A 24,063-nucleotide genomic window follows, 5' to 3' on the forward strand; every position below is an offset into this window, starting at 1 on the left:
ATCTGCCCACTCCACTTCTGAGTCTCTTCAGGGACTTCCAAGTTGCCCATTCTTGGTTTGCCCCTGGAGGAAGACCCTCGTGGGGAGCCATCCAGTTGGGATTTTCTGGTCTAACTGCCCAGAAGTATACCCTTGCTGTTGCTGGGGTGACGCCAAGAGGAGTGGTAGTTCTCTTTCCCTTTATTTGGGAGGAGGCTGGTAGCCATGTAGTGGGTGGCTTTCACAGTGTTCAACCTTATTTCTCTTCCCATTGCACATCGGGGAGGGGGGGGGCAATGCCAGCTAGCTTATAGAGTTTATCAACAGGTGTAGGTTTAAGACATTCTGTGATTATTCTGCATGTTTCATTCAATGCTATGTTCACCTGCTTTGCATAGGCAGACTTATGCCAAACAGGGCAGGCATACTCGGCAGTTGAGTAAGAGGGTGGGTTATAAATAATAATAATAATAATAATAATAATAATAATAATAATAATAATAATAGCATTGAGCCATGGTAATCATAGTCATGCCAAACTGCATTAATCCTACAGTGTATGATAGTTGCACTCTAGGCATGTTTGCTCAAAAATAGGTCCTACTGAGTTCACTTACTTTCAAAATATATAAGATAATTGTACTATAAAGCCTTTCTCTCTATCATGCCAGTTCCTCTATCTTCCTGACACTGTTTGCATTAGTTTAATCTGGGTCATGTGTGCTTGATGGGTTTGGTCTTAATAAGGACTCGAGCCCCCTGTTTATATTAAGATTGTAAGTGTAGTGTCAGCAATTCTCATTTCTCTCTAGTTGAGGCTAATTTAACTACATCAGAGGGTCAGGAAAGGACTTGGAGATCATCTTTGCCTGCAGAGACAGAGCATCTTCAACAATTTACTGCTTCACTTCTGTTGGGAGACCTCTGTTGAGCGCGAGTCTATGATCCCTGTGGGGAATTGGTTCCCATTGTCAAACTTCTCTTAGTATCAAGACAGTTCTCTGAAAAGTTCAAACAAAACCTACCTACCTCATTGGACTTAAGCCCTTTTGATCTAACTCTGCCCTCTGAGGCAACAAAGTGTAAGTCTTTATCTACTTCTCTGTGAAGACTTTTCCGAGTGCTATAATGTTTCATATCAGCCGTCTCTTCTTAAAGTGAAACTTTCCCAATTCCTTTAATGTTTCTTCATAAGATTGGTTTTACGTACCAGAGATTTTCCCACCCATTGAGTTCAGCTGCACGCCAGATGAGGTCTCGCTAGTATAAGTTAATGTTTTATGGCACATTACATTCTTCTGCCTCCCCCATGGAAACTCCTAACAACCTGCAACCTTGCATATTAATTATCTTTTCGAGTGATGATGACATTCAGGTGTTCCCCTGCAATTGGGACTTTGTAATGATCAGATAAATGAAAGCCTACATTTGCACTGCTTGTCCTGGATACACAAAGATGCAATTTGCTGGTGACCTGTGGCAACCACCCATGTGGGCAACCATTTTTATGATATCCTTTCTACCCTCATTAATAAATGTACAGCTTCATCATTCTTGTTGTTGAATATAAGAAATGACAGCTTCTCGCATACTTGTCTATTATCTACACAATTGTGATTTTTTTTCATTCTTCAAAATACGTTTGCATATATATATATATATATATATATATATATATATATATATAGGCTTTCTGAGTTCAGAGTTGTGAAGGTAGACATTTTCAGTTGATGTACATACTTTCCAAAAATACATTTTAACTGTTATCTTTTCTTTGTCACTCCAAGGGAGATTCCTCAGTGGTCGGAACGAGCCGCCTCAGAGATTTATATGAAAAATTTGAAGAGGAGTTAGGGAAGCGTCAGGCTAAGGCCAAAGCTGCCAGGCCACCGTGGGAGCCACCCAAAACCAAACTGGATGAAGATGTGGGTAAGCACTGCCTTGAGAATGGCTAAACCATCCCAGAAACAAGTACTTAGCACTTTACAGCTAGGATAGGCAACTAGAGGCCAAATCTAGTCCCTGAAGGCTTTCTGTTTCACCAATGAGAGTTCATGTCACCCTCTTCCACCATTAACAACAACAACAACAACAACTTTATTTGTATCCCACCCCATCTCTCCAAAAGGACTTGGGGCGGCATTATCCATCACTTTCCCGGCAAACTCATTGGATTATTTAACCCCAGTTCCTGCTGTACAAAAAACAAGATAGGCTTTCCTATGCTAGAAGAGGGAATCTTACATTGTGTTGTTCTTGCTACAGAAGGCAACCCATCCCTCTTCCTCTCTTGCTTCTCTGTACCAGCTCCCAAATTTTTCCATTATTCAAGATTAAGGGTTAACAATTCTACACTCTTTTACCTGGCACCAACATTACTGTCATGGATGTGAGCGAGCCAGTCCCAGGTCTCATTGCACATGAACAGTTTTACTTTAAATTATAATTACATGAAATGTGAGCTCTGATTTAGGAGTACTACCCATTTGCTCCAAGATCTTTTTCCTTCCTTGGTTCAGCTTTATCCTTCTCAGAGGCCAGCACCACTTTAGCAAACTCTGGGAAAGGCCAGACAAAGAAAAATTGCAGAGGATGGGGGCTTTTTTCACCTGGCCTCACTCAGGTCAGAGAAAGGGTTATTTATTTATTTATTATTTACTATGTTTATATACCGTTGCTCTCAGCCTGCAGGCGACTCGAGGCGGTTCATAGTCAGTACGAAGACCATAAAATCCAATTTGAAAAATTAAAATAATATAAAACCATAGCAAAGTCAATAACAAACATATATCATTAGCATCTCCTTGCTGAAAACATTAACCAATTACATCGTCTAATCGGTCCATTTTCCTATGTCAGTTACACTGTGCTTACAAATGCTTTCTCAAAAAGTCAAGTCTTGACTTTTCTCCGGAGGGGGCCTGATCTGATATAGAATTTCACCTGCTCTGACCTGAACACAAATATTTTATCTCTACCTCTGGCTTTCGGATTATTATGTATATTTATTTATTTTTTGACTGCATTTATATCCTGCCCTTCTCACCCAAAAGGGGACTTAGGGCAGCTCACAAAAAAGGCACAATTTCATGCCATATATACATACATAGAATAAAACAAACATATACATTAAAACCAATTAATTAAAACATATCAATCTTAAAACAATTATTTAAAACCACGCAATCCAAAGCCATATTCCAGGAGCCTTTTTTTCACGGGAAAAGTGTGACTATTATGCGATGAAGCACGGTATTTCTTCCTTGCCATAATTCCCCTGTATATTCATGGCTTTCTCCTACATCCATGTCCTCACTTTCTTTTTGAAGATCAAGAGGTAGGGAGACATCTAATTTCACTGGGGAGGGAGTGCCATAGCCGAGGGGCCACAACTCAGAAGGCCATGTCTCTTGTTCCCACCAGTTGTGCCTGTGAAAGGGTGGGATCGAGAGCAGGGTCTCCCCAGACAGTCTTGACTTCCAAGATGGTTCATAGAGGGAGATACATTCAGACATTAACATGGAAAAGAATTTTAGCAACTTCTGCCTATAATTGAAGCACTGACTTGTGCACAGAGTCCTTTGTGTAAGTGACACTACTAGTAATTCTAGGTATTCCTGAAGCACTTGTATGGAGGCTGCTAGAAATGAATAGAGCAGGGGAAGCAATTTATAACTTGTGGACCCAGTTTGGCCTATGATAAGATCCTCTGCTAAGCTCTACCTGAGACCCTCTTCTGATGTTTCCTCTCCCTTGAGCCTGAAATAATTTTTATTTCTAAGTTCAGAGAGAGGCATAAAGGTCTAAGCCTTTCTCTGCACATCAAATATTTCTGTTATTTTCATATACTTTGCGGCCAATTGGTATGAATGAATGAATTGTTTATTGTACTAGCCATAGGCCATGTACACTAACTTTATAAACACTTTCTAAACCTTAAAACGTAACAAGAATTAAAACTAAAACAAGTTCTTTAAAATTATGAAAGCAGAAACATGACAATAACAGTGTCTGCTTTGTGTCATTCCAAACCATTTCCATTTCTGAGCCCCAGTATGGATTTTGCTACTTTGGCTCTGATCTTTTGGGCTGCGATTGCGAATGTGGCAACCTTTAGTGTTATAGTTTTAGAATGATCTGCTAGCAAGTCGCAGATCACCGCAGATTGTTGCCATGATGCCCTTTTCATATACTAATTCCCTCCTGCCAAATGAACAAGAGGGTGAAATACAGAATTTCTTAGTCAGTGGTGCAAGAGGTTAAAGCATCACAAGGATTTCATACATATTTTATATGATAATGTTTTTAACTACTGTATGTTGTGCCCTACCTCTAGCCAATAAGAGAGGTGGGTAAGAAATAAAATTATCAGTAGTATTCATATTATTATTTCAGAATAGAGCCTCCTTGACATCATCGCCTTTGCCAACGTGGTTTTAGGGATCCCTATTCAGAGTATTTCTTTCTCCTTGCCATTCTGTGATCATGCCCCTGTTTCTATGAAGTACTTTTAAAGGAAGATTTGGGGTTCATTGATAAGGCACTCCCAACTCTCCCCACTCTGGAGAAAAAAGCCACAGGTTTAGGGACTAAGCAACATAACGACTACATCAGTTCCCAGTGTATTGTTTCTTTATGAGTGAATTCTTGTCCCAATGTATAATTTTGTTGACATCTTGATGGCACAGGGAGTTCCAGTGACTCTGAATGTGACTCGGAGGATGACAGCTGTTCTAGCAGCTCAGACTCAGAGGTTTTTGATGTCATCGCTGAAATTAAGCGCAAGAAGGCACACCCAGATCGCCTCCATGAGGAGCTGTGGTACAACGATCCTGGACAGGTATGAACAGAAAATGTAAGAAAACTCTGGCACCAGGCCAATGCATCTTGTGATCTGCTTAGCCCGAAGCAGTGCTGAAGTTAGCAGCAACTCCCTCAATGCTTTGATTGCAAAAGAGCTCTCCTTGACAATAATTGCCTCCCAATTAGAGTCCTGTGATGCACTCTATGTGGGATTACTCTTGGAAAGTGTTTGGAAGTTATAGTAAGTGCACAAGCCATCAGTCAGGTTGTTGCTAACTATATGCATAAATCAACCATCTTGAAAGAGCTGCAGTGGCATCTAGTTTGCTTCTAAGCTCAATTGATGGTGCTGGTTTTGTTGTTGTTATTGCTGGGTGCCTTCAAATTGTTTCCGATGATCCTAAAGTGACCCTAACACAGGATTTTCCTGGTGAGATTTAATTGGCTCTGGTTTTGATGAAAGACCCCCTTCTCCCATGTGAACCTGCCCAAAATTTAGAGATCCTCAGGAGAGACTTGATGTGTGCCCCATCCAGCCTCTGTTTAAAAGCTTCCAAAGAAGGAGCCTCCACCACACTCCGGGGCAGAGAGTTCCACTGCTGTACTGTAATACAATATGATACTAGTAATGCAATATAATAATATATAATAATATAAAATGATAATACTGTTTTATTATTGTATATTTGTATATTTTAAGTTGTAATGTTTTTAATTGTCAGTCTCTTTGAGTCTCCGTCTGGAGAGATAAAGTGGGATAAAAATAGATAAATAAATAAATAAGTTTGACACTGCTTTAACTTTTCATAGTTTGCTTCTAAGGAATCATGAGAGCTGTAGTTTTACATGGTCTTTAGTCTCCTCGACCAGAGAGTTCCTCAAACTACAACTCCTAGTATTCCATAGCTTTGAGATATGCAGTTGAAAGTCATGTCAATTTGCATTAATTCTGCAGTATAGATGCACTCTCAGTCTCTTTTAAAGGGCTAAACAATTGCCTTTTAAAGATTAGGGTGAAGGTCACAATTTGCATCTTTCAAAATCCTGTAACCTTATATCCTTTCATAATTCTAGATTCCGATGTTGATTTCTCTCAGACTGGATGATCTCTTAATTTACAATCACACATTTGGATCTTTTCTTCCTCTTCCCTCTTTTTAGTAATTTTGGATGGCTAAACCATCCAATTATAATTGAATCCATCCATTATTATTCTATAAATACAAAATTTACAATTAAAATCCAACAAAGCAGGTAATTTTGGTTATTTTTCATGATGTAGATTATCAATATATCCTGCTTTATTAAAGTATGCTTTTTATTTTATTATTATTTTATTTAAAAATGATTAAGATCGTGAGCTCTTGAAAATTGCTTGCATGCTGCTCATGCGACTGAAACTCAGCTTTCAAAATTATATGTTTACAGTATTGTGGTGGTCAGGAAATTGTATCAAGCAGAAATCATAGCCTGGCTGATGAAAATGCAGTAATTTCAACAAACTTACCCACACGTTTCTGTTTTTTCCACTCTGAAAGCACATACTAAATTGTCCCACTACAATCATTTCAGCTTGATGGACAGTTTTCAACACAGCACTGTTTCATCTTAAATACTATATTTTGTTCCACCTTTGCCTGTCCTCAGATCTACGGTAGGGAGATAAAAATGTGCTCGATGAGCAAATGGCTGCCCACCCTGCAGACCAGTGGCTATAATTTTTGTTTTGGTGTGAAGCAGCCTTCCCTTTTTGTAGCTAGGAATTATCTTTTCGTAATAGAGTTCTTATGAGACCCAGCACGATGGAGTCATTTGAACATTGCACTAAAGGCACATCTACTCTGTCAATTTACTGCCAAGGGTGGGGGAATAAACTTGGGTGGCGATTAAATGATACACAGAACTGATCTGGGGCCCTTTCTACATTGCTATATAAAATCCAGATTATCTGCTTTGAACTGGATTATATGGCAGTGTAGAAGGGGCCTTGATCAATGCAGGTCAAAGCTGCTTAACACACTCTTGAACCACATGAGCCAGAGTCACTGGTTGCTTTGAATTCTCCCCCAGAATCCATTGCAGACTGTGACTTTGGGCCACAACTGTTTACATGGCCATCCTATGTTCCTTTGGCTTAGGCAGCCCTGGAACATGGGTTGTCTCTCACTGTCTCCTCCTCTTCTTGTGATGACCAGTGGGTGTTGGGATTCAACCCCACGCTATCCAAGTCTCTTAGTATAGATTAAGAGTCTCTCTTCCCCCATATCTCCTCTAGGACAGTTGGGAATGTATCTATTTCTTCTCTCCTCTTTGTTTCTGCTCTCATTCTGAGTCGGTTGTGTAGAATCTGACTTCTGTTTCTTATATCTGTATGTGCTGTGTGCTTTGATATCTCGCTCTGTGTGTGTGTCAGAGAGATGTAGTAATTGGTGGTTTTTCTCCTCTCTTTGACACCTTAGAATAGATGGGTGTTAGAGTATCTCTGACTAGTTCTTTACTATTAAAAATGCAGTTATTGTTACCTATAAAAATGTAATGTTTGTTTGTGGGATTAACATAACTAAAAAACCACTGGGCGAAATGACACCAGATTTGGACACAATATACCTATCAGGCCAATGAGTGACCATCACTCATAAAAACTGAAAAACACAGCGGAAGGAATTTAAAAAGCAAAAAAAAACATTACAGTGCATTAGCAAAACCACATATATACACATATACAAAAATACACACACACACATATATACAAACATATATACACACAAAACACATATATACAGACCAGGCCACAGTAATGTGTGGCAGGGGATGGCTAGTAATCTATATAAATAAAAATGTAATGTTCATTTGTGGGATTAACAGAACTCAAAAACCACTGGACAAATTGACACCAAATTTGGACACAATACATCTATCAGGCCAACGAGTGACCATCGCTCATAAAAACTCTGAAAAACACAACAGAAGAGACTTAAAATGCCAAAAAACAAAAATTACATTACAGCACATGCGCAAAACCACATATATACACGCAAACACATATATAGACAAACATATACACAGAAGTACAATGTTTGCTGTGATTTTTCTAAAGAAATGGTCAAAAAGAGCTTAATGACTGAACTCTGATGGTCTGTAAATATATACTGTACTTGAATTAATTCTAGGATGTGTATTGCATTCAGTTTTCAAAGGGATTATATTTTCATTGCTTAACTTGAATATCTTTCTCTTTTTTAAAGCAATGAAATCAAGATTTTTTTTTTCATTTTGACAGATGAATGATGGGCCTCTATGCAAATGCAGTGCTAAAGCTAGACGGACAGGAATAAGACATGGGATCTACCCAGGCGAAGAGGTAAATAGGTTTGAAATAATGGCAAATAAAATGTTTACTATGATTTCTTAGACGAGCCCCCTATGGCACATTGGGTTAAAGCGCTGAGCTTCTTGACTGAAAGGTCACAGGTTCGAATCCGGGGAGCGGCGTGAGCTTCCGTTGTCAGCCCCAGCTTCTGCCAACCTAGCAGTTTGAAAACATGTAAATGTGAGTAGATCAATAGGTACCACTCCACCGGGAAGGTAATGGCGCTCCATATAGTCATGCCAGCCACACGACCTTGGAGGTGTCTACAGACAATGCCGGCTCTTCAGCTTAGAAATGGAGATGAGCACCAACCTCCAGAGTCGGACACGACTGGACTTAATGTCAGGGGAATACCTTTACCTATGACTTTTTAGAGCAGGGAAGAAGAACCTTTAGTCCTCCAGGTGTTTTTGGACAACAATATCAACAGCTCCTTTCCAGTGGCCATGATAGTAGATACTGTTGGAAGTTGTAGTCCAAACCTTCAGAAGACCTGTAGCCATGGGTTATATATTACGAGGGTTGAATGAAAAGTAATGCCTCCACCTTCGTAACTCCTCAACAGGTGGCAGTACTGGTATGCAGCAGGTAATGGCTTGTTCAGTAGACTCTCCTCTACAGTTCCATTTTGGCGGGAAGCCTTAGCATTGAACGGTTGTGTTGTTAAACTGCAAAGTATGGAACCTTGCACAGTCGGTCAATGTGACTTAAGCAACGTGCAGTCATTAAATTCTTGACAGAAGGTGTCACCCCAAAGGAGATTCATCAGAGAATGCAAGCTGTTTATGGTGATTGTGTTGATGTGAATACTGTGCGTCGTTGGGCAAGTATGTTTAAAGATGTTGAGGTGGGAACATCTGACTTCCTTGACAAACAAAAAATTGGACATCCTGTGAAAGCAACCACCGAGCTTCACAAGCAAAAGCTTGACAGATTGATTCAGGATGATCGTCGTATCACTCAGAGAGAAATTTCAAGCATTATCGGCATTTCACAAGAACGTGTGGGTCACATTATTGCTTTGCTTGGCTATTGGAAGATCTGTGCACGATGGGTAACCAGGAGGAGAGAACTGTGAGATGCTGGTTGCGGAAACAGAGTGTCGACTTCTTCTGTGACGGCTTTAGAAAACATGTTCATCGTTGGCAGAAATGTATCCAATTGTCTGGTGATTATGTGGAAAAGTGAATAGTGGTAGTTAAAGAGCACATTCTAAGGATTATTTCTGCATTTGATTTATTAAAATATTCCCATCTAAGTAACAAAGGTGGATGCATTATTTTTCATTCAACCCTCGTAAAATGTCAAAATCTTTGTATCATTGAAATCATTGAGGACCAAAATGTTTTCTCACAGTGGAAAAAGGGATGCCCTTTAAAATTTGGAGCATCTTTCATCTGTACTGCTTTAATAGAAGCAGTTGCAGGCCTGCTCATCTGGGTTTCACCCCCTCTTTTTTCTTTAAAGCAGCTGGTATCAGTGGAAGTTCATTAGGATTCTGCTAGGCCTTTCTTAATCAAAGAGCTGTGTGAAGCAAAGGAGAATAAAATTAGTATTTCTCTGCCCCCTCCCCATAACAGCAGATTGGGTAATTGCCTCAGCATATGCCAGGCAGTGAGTCGAAGACGCTGGGAGCGAGATACGTTTTTGACGTGTCAAGATGAAGAAAATGTTGTTTGATTAAGATGGGGAAATGTTAACTCCATAAGGTATAGAAACTCCTGCAGGAAAAGAAGTTGGATTAATTAGCACAGGATTACTAAAATAACTAGACCAGCTCTTGAACTCTCTGGTGCAGTATTGACAGCAACTAATACTTTGTGCAGGTTTCTTATTTCTTCCACAGACTTTTAGACTACTCGTTTTCCTATTATACCTCTTTCCTTCCAAGCAGATTCTCAGGCTTATAACCATATGGGATGAGAAATTTATGGCTTTCCAGATGTTCTTGGGCAGCAGTTAATACCACTTGCAGCAAATGATGAAGGTTGCTGATATTTGCAGCCCACCCACATCTAGAGGATTACTCATATATAAGTTGACCTCATGTACAAGTTGAAGCCAAAATTATGAATTTTGATATGATCCTTAAGCAAATGGAGGGTCATTCCATGGGAAAGTACCATTAAGGTTTTCCCCTTAATATAGAGAAACATTCAAAAGTAGTATGCCTATCCCCCTTTTCAAGTAATGTTTTCCAATCTCCTGCTTTTCTTCATACATTGTATAGATATAGTATTTTTATTGTTTCTTCGTGTTCAGTTATCCAACTCCCCTATTGATCCTTTAAGTGGGTTGATATTATTTGCAACTCCCCTAATCGGTTTTGGGTTTACTTTAGCCATAGTCAAAGTGTTCTTCACAGATCTTTCCTATACTCTTTGGTTTTCCTAGATTTTAGGTGAAGGTTTTCCCCTGACATTAAGTCCAGTTGTGTCCGACTCTGGGGGTTGGTGCTCATTTCTAAGCCGAAGAGCCAGCGTTGTCCGTAGACACCTCCAAGGTCATGTGGCCAGCATGACTGCATGGAGCACCATTACCTTCCGGCCAAAGTGGTACCTGTTGTCCACTCACATTTTCATGACAGCGGGAGCTCATGCCACTCCCTGGATTCGAACATGCGACCTTTCAGATTGCAAATTCAGCAGCTCAGTGCTTTAACCCACTGATTTTATCTTTACGAAAACAAACAAACCAACTCTTGCCTCTGCCTCAAGTAGACAAAGGTTCATTCTCCCACCCTGGAAATTCCACAAATATATAAACCTCACTTGCCAAGTGGAGACCGTGGTGGTGCAATGGATTAAACCCTTTTCCCGGCAGGACTGTAGACCAACAGGTCAGAGGTCCAAATCTGGGGAGAGCGAGGATGAGCTCCCTCTGTCAGCTCCAGCTCCCCATGCGGGGACATGAGAGAAGCTTCCCACGAGGATGGTAAAACATCAAAACATCTGGGCATCCCCTGGGCAATGTCCTTGCAGACGGCCAATTCTCTCACTCCAGAATCAACTTGCAGATCTCAAGTTGCTCCTGTCACGAAAAAAAAAAAACTTGCCTTTGTTTCCAACAGACCCCTCAACATCTGAGGATGCCTGTCATAGATGTGGGTGAAACATCAGGAGAGAATATGGCCATTCAGCCTGGAAAACTAACAACAACCCAAATAACTAGATTTCCTCGGATCCAGGAGAACCACAGTTGTACAAACTCATCTCTTTTGTTGTCCCAACCCTGTTCCCATGAAACCAGGGCTCTTTTCAGAATCCATAGTTATCTCATTATGATTCTGCTCTAGCTGCCATCTCTCTATCATTAAATCCTGTGATTTATACTTTAGGAAGATTATAGAATAGATATGTATTCAGGATAGAGATGTATTCAGGATTCTCATCAAGAGAAATCTACAATCCTAAGATTCTGTCAGAGGCGGCCATGGCAGTTAAAGTAGAATCATAACACTACAATTGATTGGTCTGAAAGAGGTTCAAGCTTGTTTTTAAATTTTCAGGGCTTCTTTTATATTTCCAATGTGCAAGTATCAATGGGTCCTGAAGGCAGAAAGCTGGCCTGCAAACTTGTCCAACTTGTCTTTCTATGACCTGGCTGATATTCTGTTTTTGTTTCTTTTGTTCTCCTTGAAGCCTATTAAGCCCTGTCGGCCCATGACCAACAATGCTGGAAAGCTGTTCCACTATCGCATTACGGTGTCACCGCCTACAAACTTCTTAGTAAGTACAGTTTAGAGTAGTGGCAATGTAATAGATATTAGTTCAGTTACACTTTGAATCCCAGTGGTACAGTGTTCCAGTTTCTCTTTCTGTTTTTCTCCAGACTGACCGACCAACTGTAATAGAGTATGATGACCATGAATATATCTTTGAAGGGTTTTCCATGTTGGCACATGCTCCGCTCACCAACGTAAGTAAGCTTTTTGTTGAATCCCAGGACCGTTCACACTCTATAGTCATAGTCATACCATTACAATACTGACATAACTGCCATGGCTGCATCCTATGGAAACATGGGATATTTAGGGTTCTCATGGGAGAGCTCTAGTACTTCACCACACTACAAAATCCAGGATGCCAAAGTAGGTGGCTTTACTGTGAGGGTTGCCACATTGCTAGTCATATCACAAGGCATCCTCACACCAGCATGGATTATTTGGATTGGGAAAGCTCCCCTTTCAGTAATCACATGGTCTCTGTATCCTTGGATTTCACATCTATGGATTCAACCAACTACATCTCAAAAATATTTTTAAATAATTTTTTAAATAATTTTTTAAGAATTCCCAAAAGCAAATCTCTATTTTGCCATTTTACATAACGTTTTCCCCTGATTAAGTCCAGTCGTGTCTGACTCTGGGGGTTGATGTTCATGTCCATTTTTAAGCCGAAGAGCCGGTGTTGTCCATAGACAACTCCACGGTCACATAGTCGGCATGACTGCACGGAGCGCCATTCCCTTCCTTCCGGAGTGGTACCTATTGATCTGCTCACATTTGCATGTTTTCGAACTGCTAGGTTGGCAGAAGCTGGAGCTAAAAGTGAGAGCTCACGCCGCTCCCCGGATTCGAACCTGCAACCTTTCGATCAGCAAGTTCATCAGCTCAGCGTTTTAACCCACTGCGCCTCCGGGGGCTCCTCATTTTACAAAAGGCATGCCACATTCTATGCTGCTATATATAATATGGGACTTTGGGGTCCACGAATTTTGATATCCATGGCAGTCCTGGAATCAAAGTCCAGCAGATACTGAGTGCAATTCTTTGGATGTTTCATAAGCATTAGTTTCTAAATCTGGTCCTTGAAACATTTCAAACTTCAGCTTCCAGAAGTGCAAGCCAATAGTCAGGAATCCTGGTAGCTTGAAACTAGAGTGTCTAGAAGAACAAAAATTGAAAACCGTTGTTTTGGAATGCATACGTTCTACTGAAATCAATTGGACTTACTGCCAACTTAGTATGTTCAGCAATCACAAACTTTCTATTATAAGCTGCATTTTAGAATTCAGCAGTGGTCAATGTCCTGCCAACAGTGGAAATAAATGAATGAGAGCTAATTTTGCTTCTTCATCTTCATTCAAATGAGAGAGAAATACATAAACCTTGAGTAAATAGCTATTCTACCATAGCAAAGAGCATTGCTGTTAGAGCATAGCAACATTACAGTGTATTGCTTCTCCTTCAAACTGTATTCTAATATCCAGATAGTTATACCCCACCGGGTGTGGCCCAAACATGCTGGCTGACCTACGTTACCAGCTGTACATAATAATTAACATAAGGTTTTTCTATAACACACACTTGATTCTGCTACAACTTACTGTAACAGTTCTGAGTTGCCCTTGCCCAGTTGAAAACACAGTTTAACCAAGTTCTTACAGGGTGATCAGGGTGAATTATAATAAACACCTGTGGTTATATAAGAGTATGTTTTTGGGAGCACTTGAACACACATGTACGTAGATATGATAACTGGCTTTAATCCAGCCTGTAGCATGTGTGGGGTCTTCATTCACGCTCCCCTCCAAGCTCTTTGTGGTAAATCAATGCCTTCTCTTTTGGAGAAAGGCTGTTGACGGGCACTTCCTGCAATTTTGCTGGCAGAAGCATCTTCCAGATAGAAACTGTCAACTGAATCTTGTTCAAAATTCCCACTGTTTAGCAGTTTGAGTACTGTAGCTGCCGTTGTGCAGTTGCACAGTGCTTAGCATTTCAAAAATTGTCTCATATTTTCCTAAACATGTCTGAAACACTGCACTTTTTTAGCTGTCTGGAAGTGCTAGATCCCATTTAATCTTAGAAATGAACTATTGACCGGCTTTATAGCCAAGGAATAGCACATGCTATAGGATATATGCCAGAAAAGAGCAGTGGCAATCCACCTCTGAGTATTCTTTGCTTAAGAAAAACCTGTGAAATCTGGAGGGGGTATATTTCTATAAATCAATCACTCTAACAACTACCATGTTAGACTACACAGAGAAGCCATTGAAATCCACAAGCATGTGGACAATTTCAACAGAGAGGAGGAAAACATGAAAATGAACAGTATCTGGCTACCAGTACTAAAAAAATCAGGACTGTAAATAAAGAGCAACAATTAAAAAAACAGGAGAATTCCAGCCAAGAATCAATCAGGTCCAGCTAACACCTCCCAACAAAGGACCTCCCAGGCAGCAACCAGCCAGGCTTTGAAGAGGCAAGGCCATTCAGTGCTAATCAAGCTGGACAGTTGCAACATTCACACTTGCCTCAAGCAGACAAGAGTTCTTTCTCCCATCCTGGACATTCCACAGATATATAAATCTCACTTGCCCAGTTTCCAATTGACCTCCGAACTTCTGAGGATGCCTGCCATAGATGTGGGTGAAACCTCAGGAGAGAATGCTTCTGGAACGTGGCTGTGCAGCCCGAAAAACTCACAGCAACCCAGTGATTCCGGCGAAGAAAACCTTTGACAACACAATCAGTAGATGACTTGAAGAATTTCAGTTTTGCCTGAAATCTCCATTAGATGGCAGCATATGATCATATTCTACCACTTTTCTTATAATGCAGTTATTGACTGGGCACCATAAGGTTTTTCTATTTGTGTGTATATCTCTTCAATTTGCCTGTTACATCCTGTTTTTCCTGTTTTGAGACAAAAAAAAATCATTCTTGGTGTGCTGATTGCATTGCTGTTTAAAACCAACCCTCTGTTCAATGTTTTTTTCCCCCCTTGTCTGCAGATTCCTCTGTGTAAAGTAATCAGATTTAACATCGATTATACAATTCATTTCATCGAAGAGATGATGCCCGAAGTAAGTTATCGGAGTGATTATTCAAGACATCTGTTTGCTTTGTGAGACATTGAGTTTTTAAAAAAGATTTTGGCTCATGCATATTCCGAGATAGAACATATCCTATGGCTGGGTGAGCACTTTTATTAAAGGGGTACAACCAGGGAATATTAATATGAAAGCATAATATACAAAGGGGTTGTGATGCTAGCCTGTCTGTAGTTGCCAAAACATCAGAATTCTATGGCAAACCAATTTGTTATAGCGTGAGCTTTCAGAGATTGTATGAAAAGCTAAACTATAACGCAGGGGTCCTCAAACTTTTTATACAGAGGGCCAGGCCTCAGTCCCTCAAATTATTGGAGGACCGAATTTTAATTTGGAAAAAAAATGAATGAATTCCTATGCACACTGCACATATCTTATTTGTAGTGCAAAAAACACTTTAAAACAGTACAATAATTAAAATGAAGAACAATTTTAACAAATATAATTATTAGTATTTCAATGGGAAGTGTGGGCCTGCTTTTGGCTGATGAGATAGGTTTGTTGTTGTTGTTGTGTGCTGTCAAGTCATTTCAGACTTAGGTTGACCCTCAGCGAGAGCTGGGTGAATGACCTTGGAGTGCCGAATCCGGCTCCCGGACCTTAGTTTGAGGACCCCTGCTATAATGAAAGAAAGCATAAGCCGAGGCAATCCCATGTCCAGAGTTGTATGCATGAGCCGTGTAGTGAATCCTGCACTGGAGCATGAATAACCTTTTCTTAGACCTGCATAATGAAATATTTACATTAAGCTTAATATTGTATTCCTGAAATTCTTTCTTTATTAGCATGGTGTAATGATTTGAGTGTTGGACGGGGCCTTTGGGAACTCACTGGCCTTGGGCAGATCACCTTCTCTGAGCTTCTTGTCAAGCCTCCCTCTGAACAAGTCTTGTCAAGAAGACCCCATGAAAAGGTTGCCTTAGGATAGATATAATTCATAAATAACATCAAAGCACAAAACAATACAGTCCTGCTTTTACCTACCTTTCTATCAATTGAACGGGAGGTATAGTTGCAAAGGGGGGAAATGAGGGCATTGCCATCTCTTAAGAAGAATTCTGACTCTATAAATGAAGTTTCTCTTCAATGCCAAATTGTTCACATCTCGATTTCAAATCACAGATATACAGCTTAGGCACTCAGAGGAAAGGAGAAATCCCTCCAGCAGATGCATAGTGCTTTGTGCAGAAGCACCAGAAATTTGGAAATGAATCATAGAATCACAGAGTTGGAAGAGATCTTGTGGGCCATCCAGTCTAACCCCTTGCCAAGAAGTAAGAAAATGGCATTCAAAGCACCCCCGACAGATGGCCATCCAGCCTCTGTTTAAAAGCCTCCAAAGATGGAGCCTCCACCACACTCCAGGGCAGAGAGTTCCACTGCTGAACAGCTCTCACAGTCAGGTTCTTCCTAATGTTCAGATGGAATCTCCTTTCCTGTAGTTTGAAGCCATTGCTCTGCATCCTAGTCTCCAGGATAGCAGTAAACAAGCTTTCTCCCTCCTCCCTATGACTTCCTTTCACATATGTATACATGGCTATCATGTCTCCTGGCCCCCTTGTGATACAGCCGGTTACACCACTGAGCTGCTGAACTTGCTGACCAAAAGGTTGGCGGTTCAAATGCGGGGAGCAGGGTGAGCTCCCACTGTTAGGCTTAGCTTCTGCCAACCTAGCAGTTTGAAAACATGCAAATATGAGTAGATTAATAGATACTGCTTTGGCAGGAAAGTACTGGCGCTCCATGCAGTCATGCTGGCCACATGACCTTGGAGGCTTCTACGGACAATACCGGCTCTTAAGCTTAGAAATGGTGATGATCACCACCCCCCAGAGTCGGACACAACTAGACTTAATGTCAGGGGAAATCTTTACCTTTACTTTTTATCATGTCTCCTCTCAACCTTCTCTTCTTCAGGCTAAACATGCCCAGCTCTTTAAGCTGCTCCTCATAGGGCTTGTTCTTTAGATCCTTGATAATTTTAGTTGTCCTCCTCTGGACACAACATCAAAATGTTCCATCTTTTGCCTAAAGTTCCCAGGCTAGAATTTTGGGGAATTGTAATTCAAAAGAGTTAACTTTTCCCTGGTTATAAAAATATTGTATAAATGCAGTAGAAAAAGTAAAGGTTTGAGAGAGATATTCATGAAGTTCAGATTTTGGGCAAGTGTGCGAGTTATTTTTGGGTGTTGGTCATAGAACTGTAGAGTTGGAAGCAGCACCAAATATCTTCAATATGACATCATTTACATTTTTTAAATATGGTTATCATGTCCCCTGTTAACCTTCTTTCCTCCAGACTAAACACACCCAGCTCCCAGCTAATCCTCACAGTGCATGGTTTTCATATCTTTGACCGTTTTGGTCACCTTCCTCTGGACACATTCCAGCTTGTCAATATCCTTCGTGAATTTTGGCAGCTTGCGCTGAACCCAGTTTTCCCCACCTGCCTCTTTTCTTTGTTTAATATATTTTAGGGTTGTAGGTTTTTCGGGCTATGTGGCCATGTTCTAGAAGCATTCTCTCCTGGTGTTTCTCCTGCATCTAAGGCAGGCATCCGCAGAGGTTGTGAGGTCTGTTGGAAACTAGGAGAATTGGAAACCAGGAAACATTCACACCTATCTCCAACAGACAAGTTCTTTCTCCCACCCTGGACATTCCACAGACATATAAACCCCATTTTCCTACTTTCCAACAGACCTCACAACCTCCGAAGATGCCTGCCATAGATGCAGGCAAAACGTCAGGAGATAATGCTTCTGGAGCATGACCATACAGCCCGGAAAAGTTACAACAACCCAGTGATCCCAGCCATGAAAGCCTTCGACAATACATATATATTCAAGATTCAGGACTGCTGCTATTAATATCTGCATTGGAGTGAGGAAAGGGAAACTCTTAAAATCTCAAATTCCCATCATTCCTCGCCTGTTGGCTATTTACGTATGATGGAATTTGCAGTCTGGTAACATCTGGAGAGCCATAAGTTCCACAGTTTGGTTTCCACTGCGCATCAGCAAATTTACCTGTTTATTTCACTTAAATAAAAATATACACCCTGTACTTGCGCTGCCAGCACAGCACTCGGCTATCAAAACCAATCATAAAATCAGCTGAAAAGAAAAGTCTGCAGTCTTATCTCAGTATATTTATTTTATGAATAAACACCGTATATCGCACCCTTCTGGTCCCTACCACTCAGGGAAATGAACAGCAGTTTAATAATAAAAGATGATTAAAAATCCCAAACAGTGACAATGATGTAATAAAAGCAAGCAGATGGATGTCTTTTTGGCATGTGAGGCTGTAATCATCCAGTGCTGCGTTGCTTCATATTTATGATTTTAAGGGAATCTGCCTGTTGCATATGGATGGAAAGCAAAACAGTTTAATTGGAATGGTCTCCTTCCAAGCCATTTCTATTTCCCTCACTCTGGCTTGTTTGTAAGGATCATAATCCTCAATTTGTGATGTACTGATTTGTGACTAGGGAAGTGTCTTTGTTACAGCCCCATTGGTAATTTATCAGCTTTTAGCTACAACAAACTAAGCTAGGAGAATTTATGAGAGAGGCTTTTCTTCCTACATATATCTTCTTTTTAGCTTACTGAAGGAAAGACCTTTGGCACACGATAACTTATGGCCTAGTCCTGAGCTCATAATTTCTAGTCTCTTGTCTAGTTTAGGGCTTTTAATAAATGCCACCTCGCCACCACCAGTTTAATTGGAATAGTTTCCTTCAACCCGTTTTCTTCCTCTCCTCCTATTTCAGTGGTTCTCAACCTTCCTAATGTCGTCGCCCTTTAATGCAGTCCCTCATGTTGTGGTGACCCCCAACCATAACATTATTTTCGTTGCTACTTCATAACTGTAAATTTGCTACTTTTATGAATCGTAATGTAAATATCTGACATGCGGGATGTAATTTCACTCACTGGACGAAATTTGGCACAAATACCCAATACACCCAAATTTGAATACTGGTGGGGTTGGGGCAGGGGTATTGATTTTGACATATGTGAGATGTGGTTACTGGGATTAATAGTTCACCTACAATCGAAGAACATTCTGAACTCCACCAATGATGGAATTGAATCAATCTTGGCACAAAGAACTCCCATTCCCAACAGAAAATACTGGAAGGGTGGACCTTGAGTTTTGTAGTTGTAGTTCACCTACATCCGGAGAGCACTGTGGACTCAAACAATGATAGATCTGGACCAATACTCAATATGACAAAATGTGAACACTGGTATTGGAATTTGGGGAAAACAGACCTTGGCATTTGGGAGTTGTGGTTCCTGGCATTTATAGTTCACCTATAATCAAAGAACATTCTGAACCCCACCAACGATAGAATTGGGCCAAACTTCCCACACAGAACTCTCATGACCAACAGAAAATACTGTGTTTTCTGATGGTCTTTGGCGACCCCTCTGACACCCCCTTGCAACCCCCCCAGGGGTCTCAACCTCCAGGTTGAGAAACACTGTACTATTTTTTGTACAGTACTTTTAAAGCAGAATGCGCTTCATTTCAATACATTCCTCTCCTATATAGTTATACAATTTTCTTTTTGCGTTAATTGGGGACTGTTCATTGGAGCTTGTGGGGGCCTCCCCAATGCAAATAGCAGTTGTGTGATTGTGGCCTTGATTGTAAACACAGCCACGGGGGACAAAAGGATGTTCCCTTCCACCATTTCATTGTCCTCATCTTTTTCTGATCCATCTGCTTATTTATGAAACCAATATCGCACTCGAGCACTCAAAGGAGTGACACCATATGTTTGCTTCTGTAGCGTGGCTAAGTTGCTTGTTTGGCATATTTTATTCTGTTTCTGGTTATCACAGGAAAGTGCACAGAGTTGTGTAGTGTACTGTTGTCCCTTTGTTTATGGGAATGTGGCTCATCTTCACCTCCAGCTTTTCAAATTTTGACAGTGTTGTTGTTGACGCAGGCATAAAGGACTAGAAATGTGCTCTTTTGTGAAAACAAAAGCAGACACCGTTATTCTCATTTTGCAGAATTCTGTGCAGAATACCAAGTTGTGGTCGTATTACAGCATATTTAAAGCCCATATGTTGCATATTTTGGTTTTCAGATGTAAGCTTACATTGGGGTGGTCAGATGAGGGGCATTCAAGGTATATATCACTTTCAATTTTTGTGGCCCTCTGGGAATCCATAGAATGGGTTGTTGTAGGATTTTCGGGCTTTATGGCCATGTTCTAAAAGCACTCTCTCCTGACGTTTTGCCTGCATCTATGGCAGGCATCCTCAGAGGTTGTGAGGCCTGCCATAGATACAGACGAACATGGCCTACCTACAGCAGCCTAGTGATTCCAGCCATGAAAGCCTTCAACAGTACAATCTCTAGAATAATTGCTGCCCCAAATGCCATCTAGTGGGCAAGGGGGCATTTTTCCATGCACCTTGGGCCATTTTCCACTCTGCCCACCTAAGTGTTTTTTTTTTTAACCTAAAATGACTACGGGGAGAAGTGAAACATGGCAAAATGCCCCCCCCCCCATATCACTTAGAGGTCATTGAAGGAGTTTGGGGGGCAAAATTGTATTTTTATAGTAGTGTAAAGGTCTTTTAGGAAGTGATTCCAGTCCCTTAGCCTTCCACACTTGCCCACCTCTGATTTACTTATTAAGATTTGTGATGTGACACTGGGTACTTTTTCTTTTCCAGAATTTTTGTGTAAGAGGGCTGGAGTTGTTCTCTTCCTATTTGTTCAGAGATGTTCTGGAACTCTATGACTGGAACCTGATAGGTAACTATCCTGCTTGAAAGTACCTGTGACCTCTTTAAATGTGATAAATGGAATGTCCGGTATTTTACCACATTTGTATACCACCTTTCTCAGCCAGGGGCGACTCAAGGCGGTTCACAATAGGCAGCAATTCGATGCCATAACAAATCTCACATATAGTTAAAACAATTATAAAAATGATTCAACATTTAAAATGTAATATAAAAGAAACAATAATATCTATAAAAACAAGATCCTTGGCATCTCCTTACTGGAATCATTGTCCAGTTGCTCATCGGTCATTCCATATTTCCGTTTCTGTCTAATTATACTCCCGTAGTAAAAATTTGCTCAAAGAGCCAGGACTTAACCATTTTGCAAAATGTTAGAAGGGAGGAAGCCGATCTTATATCCCTGGGGAGGGTGTTCCATAGCCGAGGGGCCACCACCGAGAAGGCCCTGTCTCTTGTCCCCGCCAAACGCATCTGGAAGGAAGGTGGGATCAAGAGCAGGGCCTCCCCAGACAATCTTAAAGTCCTAGATGGTTCATAACAAGATATACATTTGGATAGGAAAGCTGGACCAGAACCGTTTAGGGCTTTATAGGCTAAAGTCAGCACTTTGAATTGTGCTCGGTAGCAGACTGGCAGCCAGTGGATCTGGCGCAACAGAGGAGTTGTACGCTCCCTGAGTGCTGCTCCCATTAGCAATCTGGCTGCCGCTCGTTGGACCATTTGGAGCTTCCGGACAGTCTTGAAAGGCAACCCCACTTAGATAGCGTTGCAGTAGTCTATACAGAGCGTGATGGTTCAAAGACTGTATTAAAAACCTGTTGCTCTCGTTGTTAACAACTGTATTAATTACTTAACTGTAGTTTGCAAATACTATTTGGGAAAACAGAAATTAATCTTGTGCTCATTCTTCCCCGTTCCCTGCTTTGCGTAGGCAGAGTCAGTTTCTTTCTGACTCTGGGATATTACACTGTGGTTGCACATAAGTATGCAGAACCCTGCAGCACCCACCTTGGCCATTTTCTACAAGGACTTAAAAACTTGGATGTTCCCTTGTGTCTTTGATTAGGCAGTTCACCAGATAACTGGCTCGACTCTATTTAAACTTCTGCACTAAAGTTTGGCCCTCCTCCTAGTAACCGGCCAAAGGTATTCACTCTAGCCTGGCCATTTTGAATTTTTGCACTTTTCTCGGCTCTACTTAGGAATCATTGCACTTAGTCTAGCCCGGACCCAGCTTCGATTTTGTTTTCATCCATGATACTGTTTTTATGATGTTGTTGTGATTGTGTTATGCTTTTATTTAATAGATTTTAATGTGGCCTGTCCCCTTGTAAGCCGCCCTGAGTACCCTTGGGGAGATGGTGGTGGGGTATAAAAATAAAGTTATTATTATTATTATTATTATTATTATTATTATTATTAATTCCCTTGTGTCCTACCCCCCCTCCCATTCCCCTGCCCCATTTTTAAGCTAGAAAGAAAAAGAATAGCCTTTCCTTGAAGTTACATCAAAATAAGTACTCCTTAGAAGCAAAGTAAAGCTCCTTTGCCTTGCTTTGTTTTCTGAAACCAAACTTCTGGTCTTTTAAGTTGTGAATTTTAATCTGCATTTCATCCGTGGATGTAAACTTGTATTTTAATCCGTGTATCTTGTATGTCTATTAATAGTGTTTTATTTCTTTTTTAAATGATGTTGTGTCCCACCCTGAGCCACAGGGAGAGACAGATAATACATTTATTATTATTATTACTATTATTAATGCTTTGTTGTTTTGGCTGAGCAACTTCTGTAAGGCCACAGAAGCCAAAAATTGTACCTAGATCATACATGTCAAACAAAAAGCCCGTGTGCCAAATCTGGCCTATCATATGATTTTTTGTGGCTCACAAGGCTTTCCATTCCAGTGCAACACATTTACATTTATCCAGACTTGCAATTACAAATGGCTCTTTGAAGGCAAGCATAAGGCTGATGTGGCCCTCACTGACAATGAGTTTTGTACCTCTGATATAGGCCAAGAAAATTTTCCTCTTCCTTATACTAAAATGTAGCTTCTACCACTTGTGGCAATCCTGTTTTCCTCCTTCTTCAATGGGTTAAACCCTTGTGCCAGCAGGACCGCTGACTGAAAGGTTGGCGGGTCTAATCCGGGAAGCGGGGTGAGCTCCTGTCTGTCAGCTTCAGCTTCCCTTGCGGGGACATAGGGGAATTCTCCCAGAGGATGGTAACACATCCAAGCATCCTCTGGGCAACATCCTTGCAGACGACCAGTTCTCTTACACCAGAAGCGACTTGCAGTTTCTCAAGTTCCTGACATGAAAAAAATCAAACTGGAAACAGTTGTTACTGTTGCTATTAGTAATTCCATTGTTAAGCAGTAACTTCCATTTCTCCAGGATGTTTAAAAGAGCTGCCCATCATGCTAAATCTTTAAAGATCTGAGTAAAACACAGAGGAGATTCATCATCTTGTGGATCTGGAAGCTACTAACTAATACAATACCATCATCAATTAGAATAATTATGCCATCCATCATATCTCCTTTGTATTGGCCATACTTCTATGATACTGTGGTTCTTGTGTGAGGTATGCGGCCAAAATGTGTTCCCAGCCTGTTTGAGGAAACCCAAAGTTTACAGGTACAGGGGGAAAAAAAACTATTTAGGGAAATGTCCAAGCAAAATAAACACTGTCATTATGCTCAGTGTCTGTTGATTGTGAAGCTTCAACACTGATAGAGGTAGAATGGGGTATCTGAAAGAAGTCATAACTGGCTGCATAGTTAACTCTAAATAGGAGCAGTCTGAACTGCAGAAGGTTTTTTTGCAAATAGCTCTTTTTCCTCACAATTTTTGTTTGAAAACCCCCAGAGATTTTAATTAATTTAAGGCAACGGAGCACATAAGGCATGCAGAATGAGTAATTAGCATAGTGCAGGATGAAAATGTTAGCACTGTGGATCTTACAGACTGAAAGGGCATGCGGTGGCAGAGCTAGAATGTGATAAACGGTACAAGTGTCACGTAACCAGACACAGGTGGCAAGCTGTCATTTGGGCTGGAAATTGTACTTGGATTGCAACACAGTCAAAATGTAAGAAGCCAACACTGGCTTTTGTTCTAACTAAACCATAAGAATAAACGTGTGAGACTGTGGAGTGGTGAAGTTTAGACTTTTTGTGGAGTCTTGTTTGCCTCAGAAGACTTTATTTTCAGTAAATGCAATGAGGAAAGTCTGGAAAATGTGATTTTTTTCCATGTCGGGAGTGACTTGAGAAACCGCAAGTCGCTTCTGGTGTG

General features: G+C 40.7%; 1 protein-coding gene across 1 annotated transcript in view; it reads left to right on the top strand.

The window, feature by feature from the left end:
- The window catches only part of DROSHA (drosha ribonuclease III), a 164,123-nt gene that overhangs the window by 17,869 nt on the left and 122,191 nt on the right, over positions 1-24,063 (top strand). Inside the window, exons 5-11 of the mRNA XM_060774694.2 lie at positions 1,767-1,908; positions 4,668-4,819; positions 8,063-8,143; positions 11,794-11,880; positions 11,984-12,070; positions 14,891-14,962; positions 20,689-20,770. Of these exons, the coding sequence (XP_060630677.2) occupies positions 1,767-1,908; positions 4,668-4,819; positions 8,063-8,143; positions 11,794-11,880; positions 11,984-12,070; positions 14,891-14,962; positions 20,689-20,770 (703 nt within the window). The remainder of the gene's footprint in view (positions 1-1,766; positions 1,909-4,667; positions 4,820-8,062; positions 8,144-11,793; positions 11,881-11,983; positions 12,071-14,890; positions 14,963-20,688; positions 20,771-24,063) is intronic.

The sequence above is a fragment of the Anolis sagrei genome, chromosome 4, assembly GCF_037176765.1.
Source record: "Anolis sagrei isolate rAnoSag1 chromosome 4, rAnoSag1.mat, whole genome shotgun sequence".
NCBI classification, from domain to species: Eukaryota; Metazoa; Chordata; class Lepidosauria; order Squamata; family Dactyloidae; genus Anolis; species Anolis sagrei.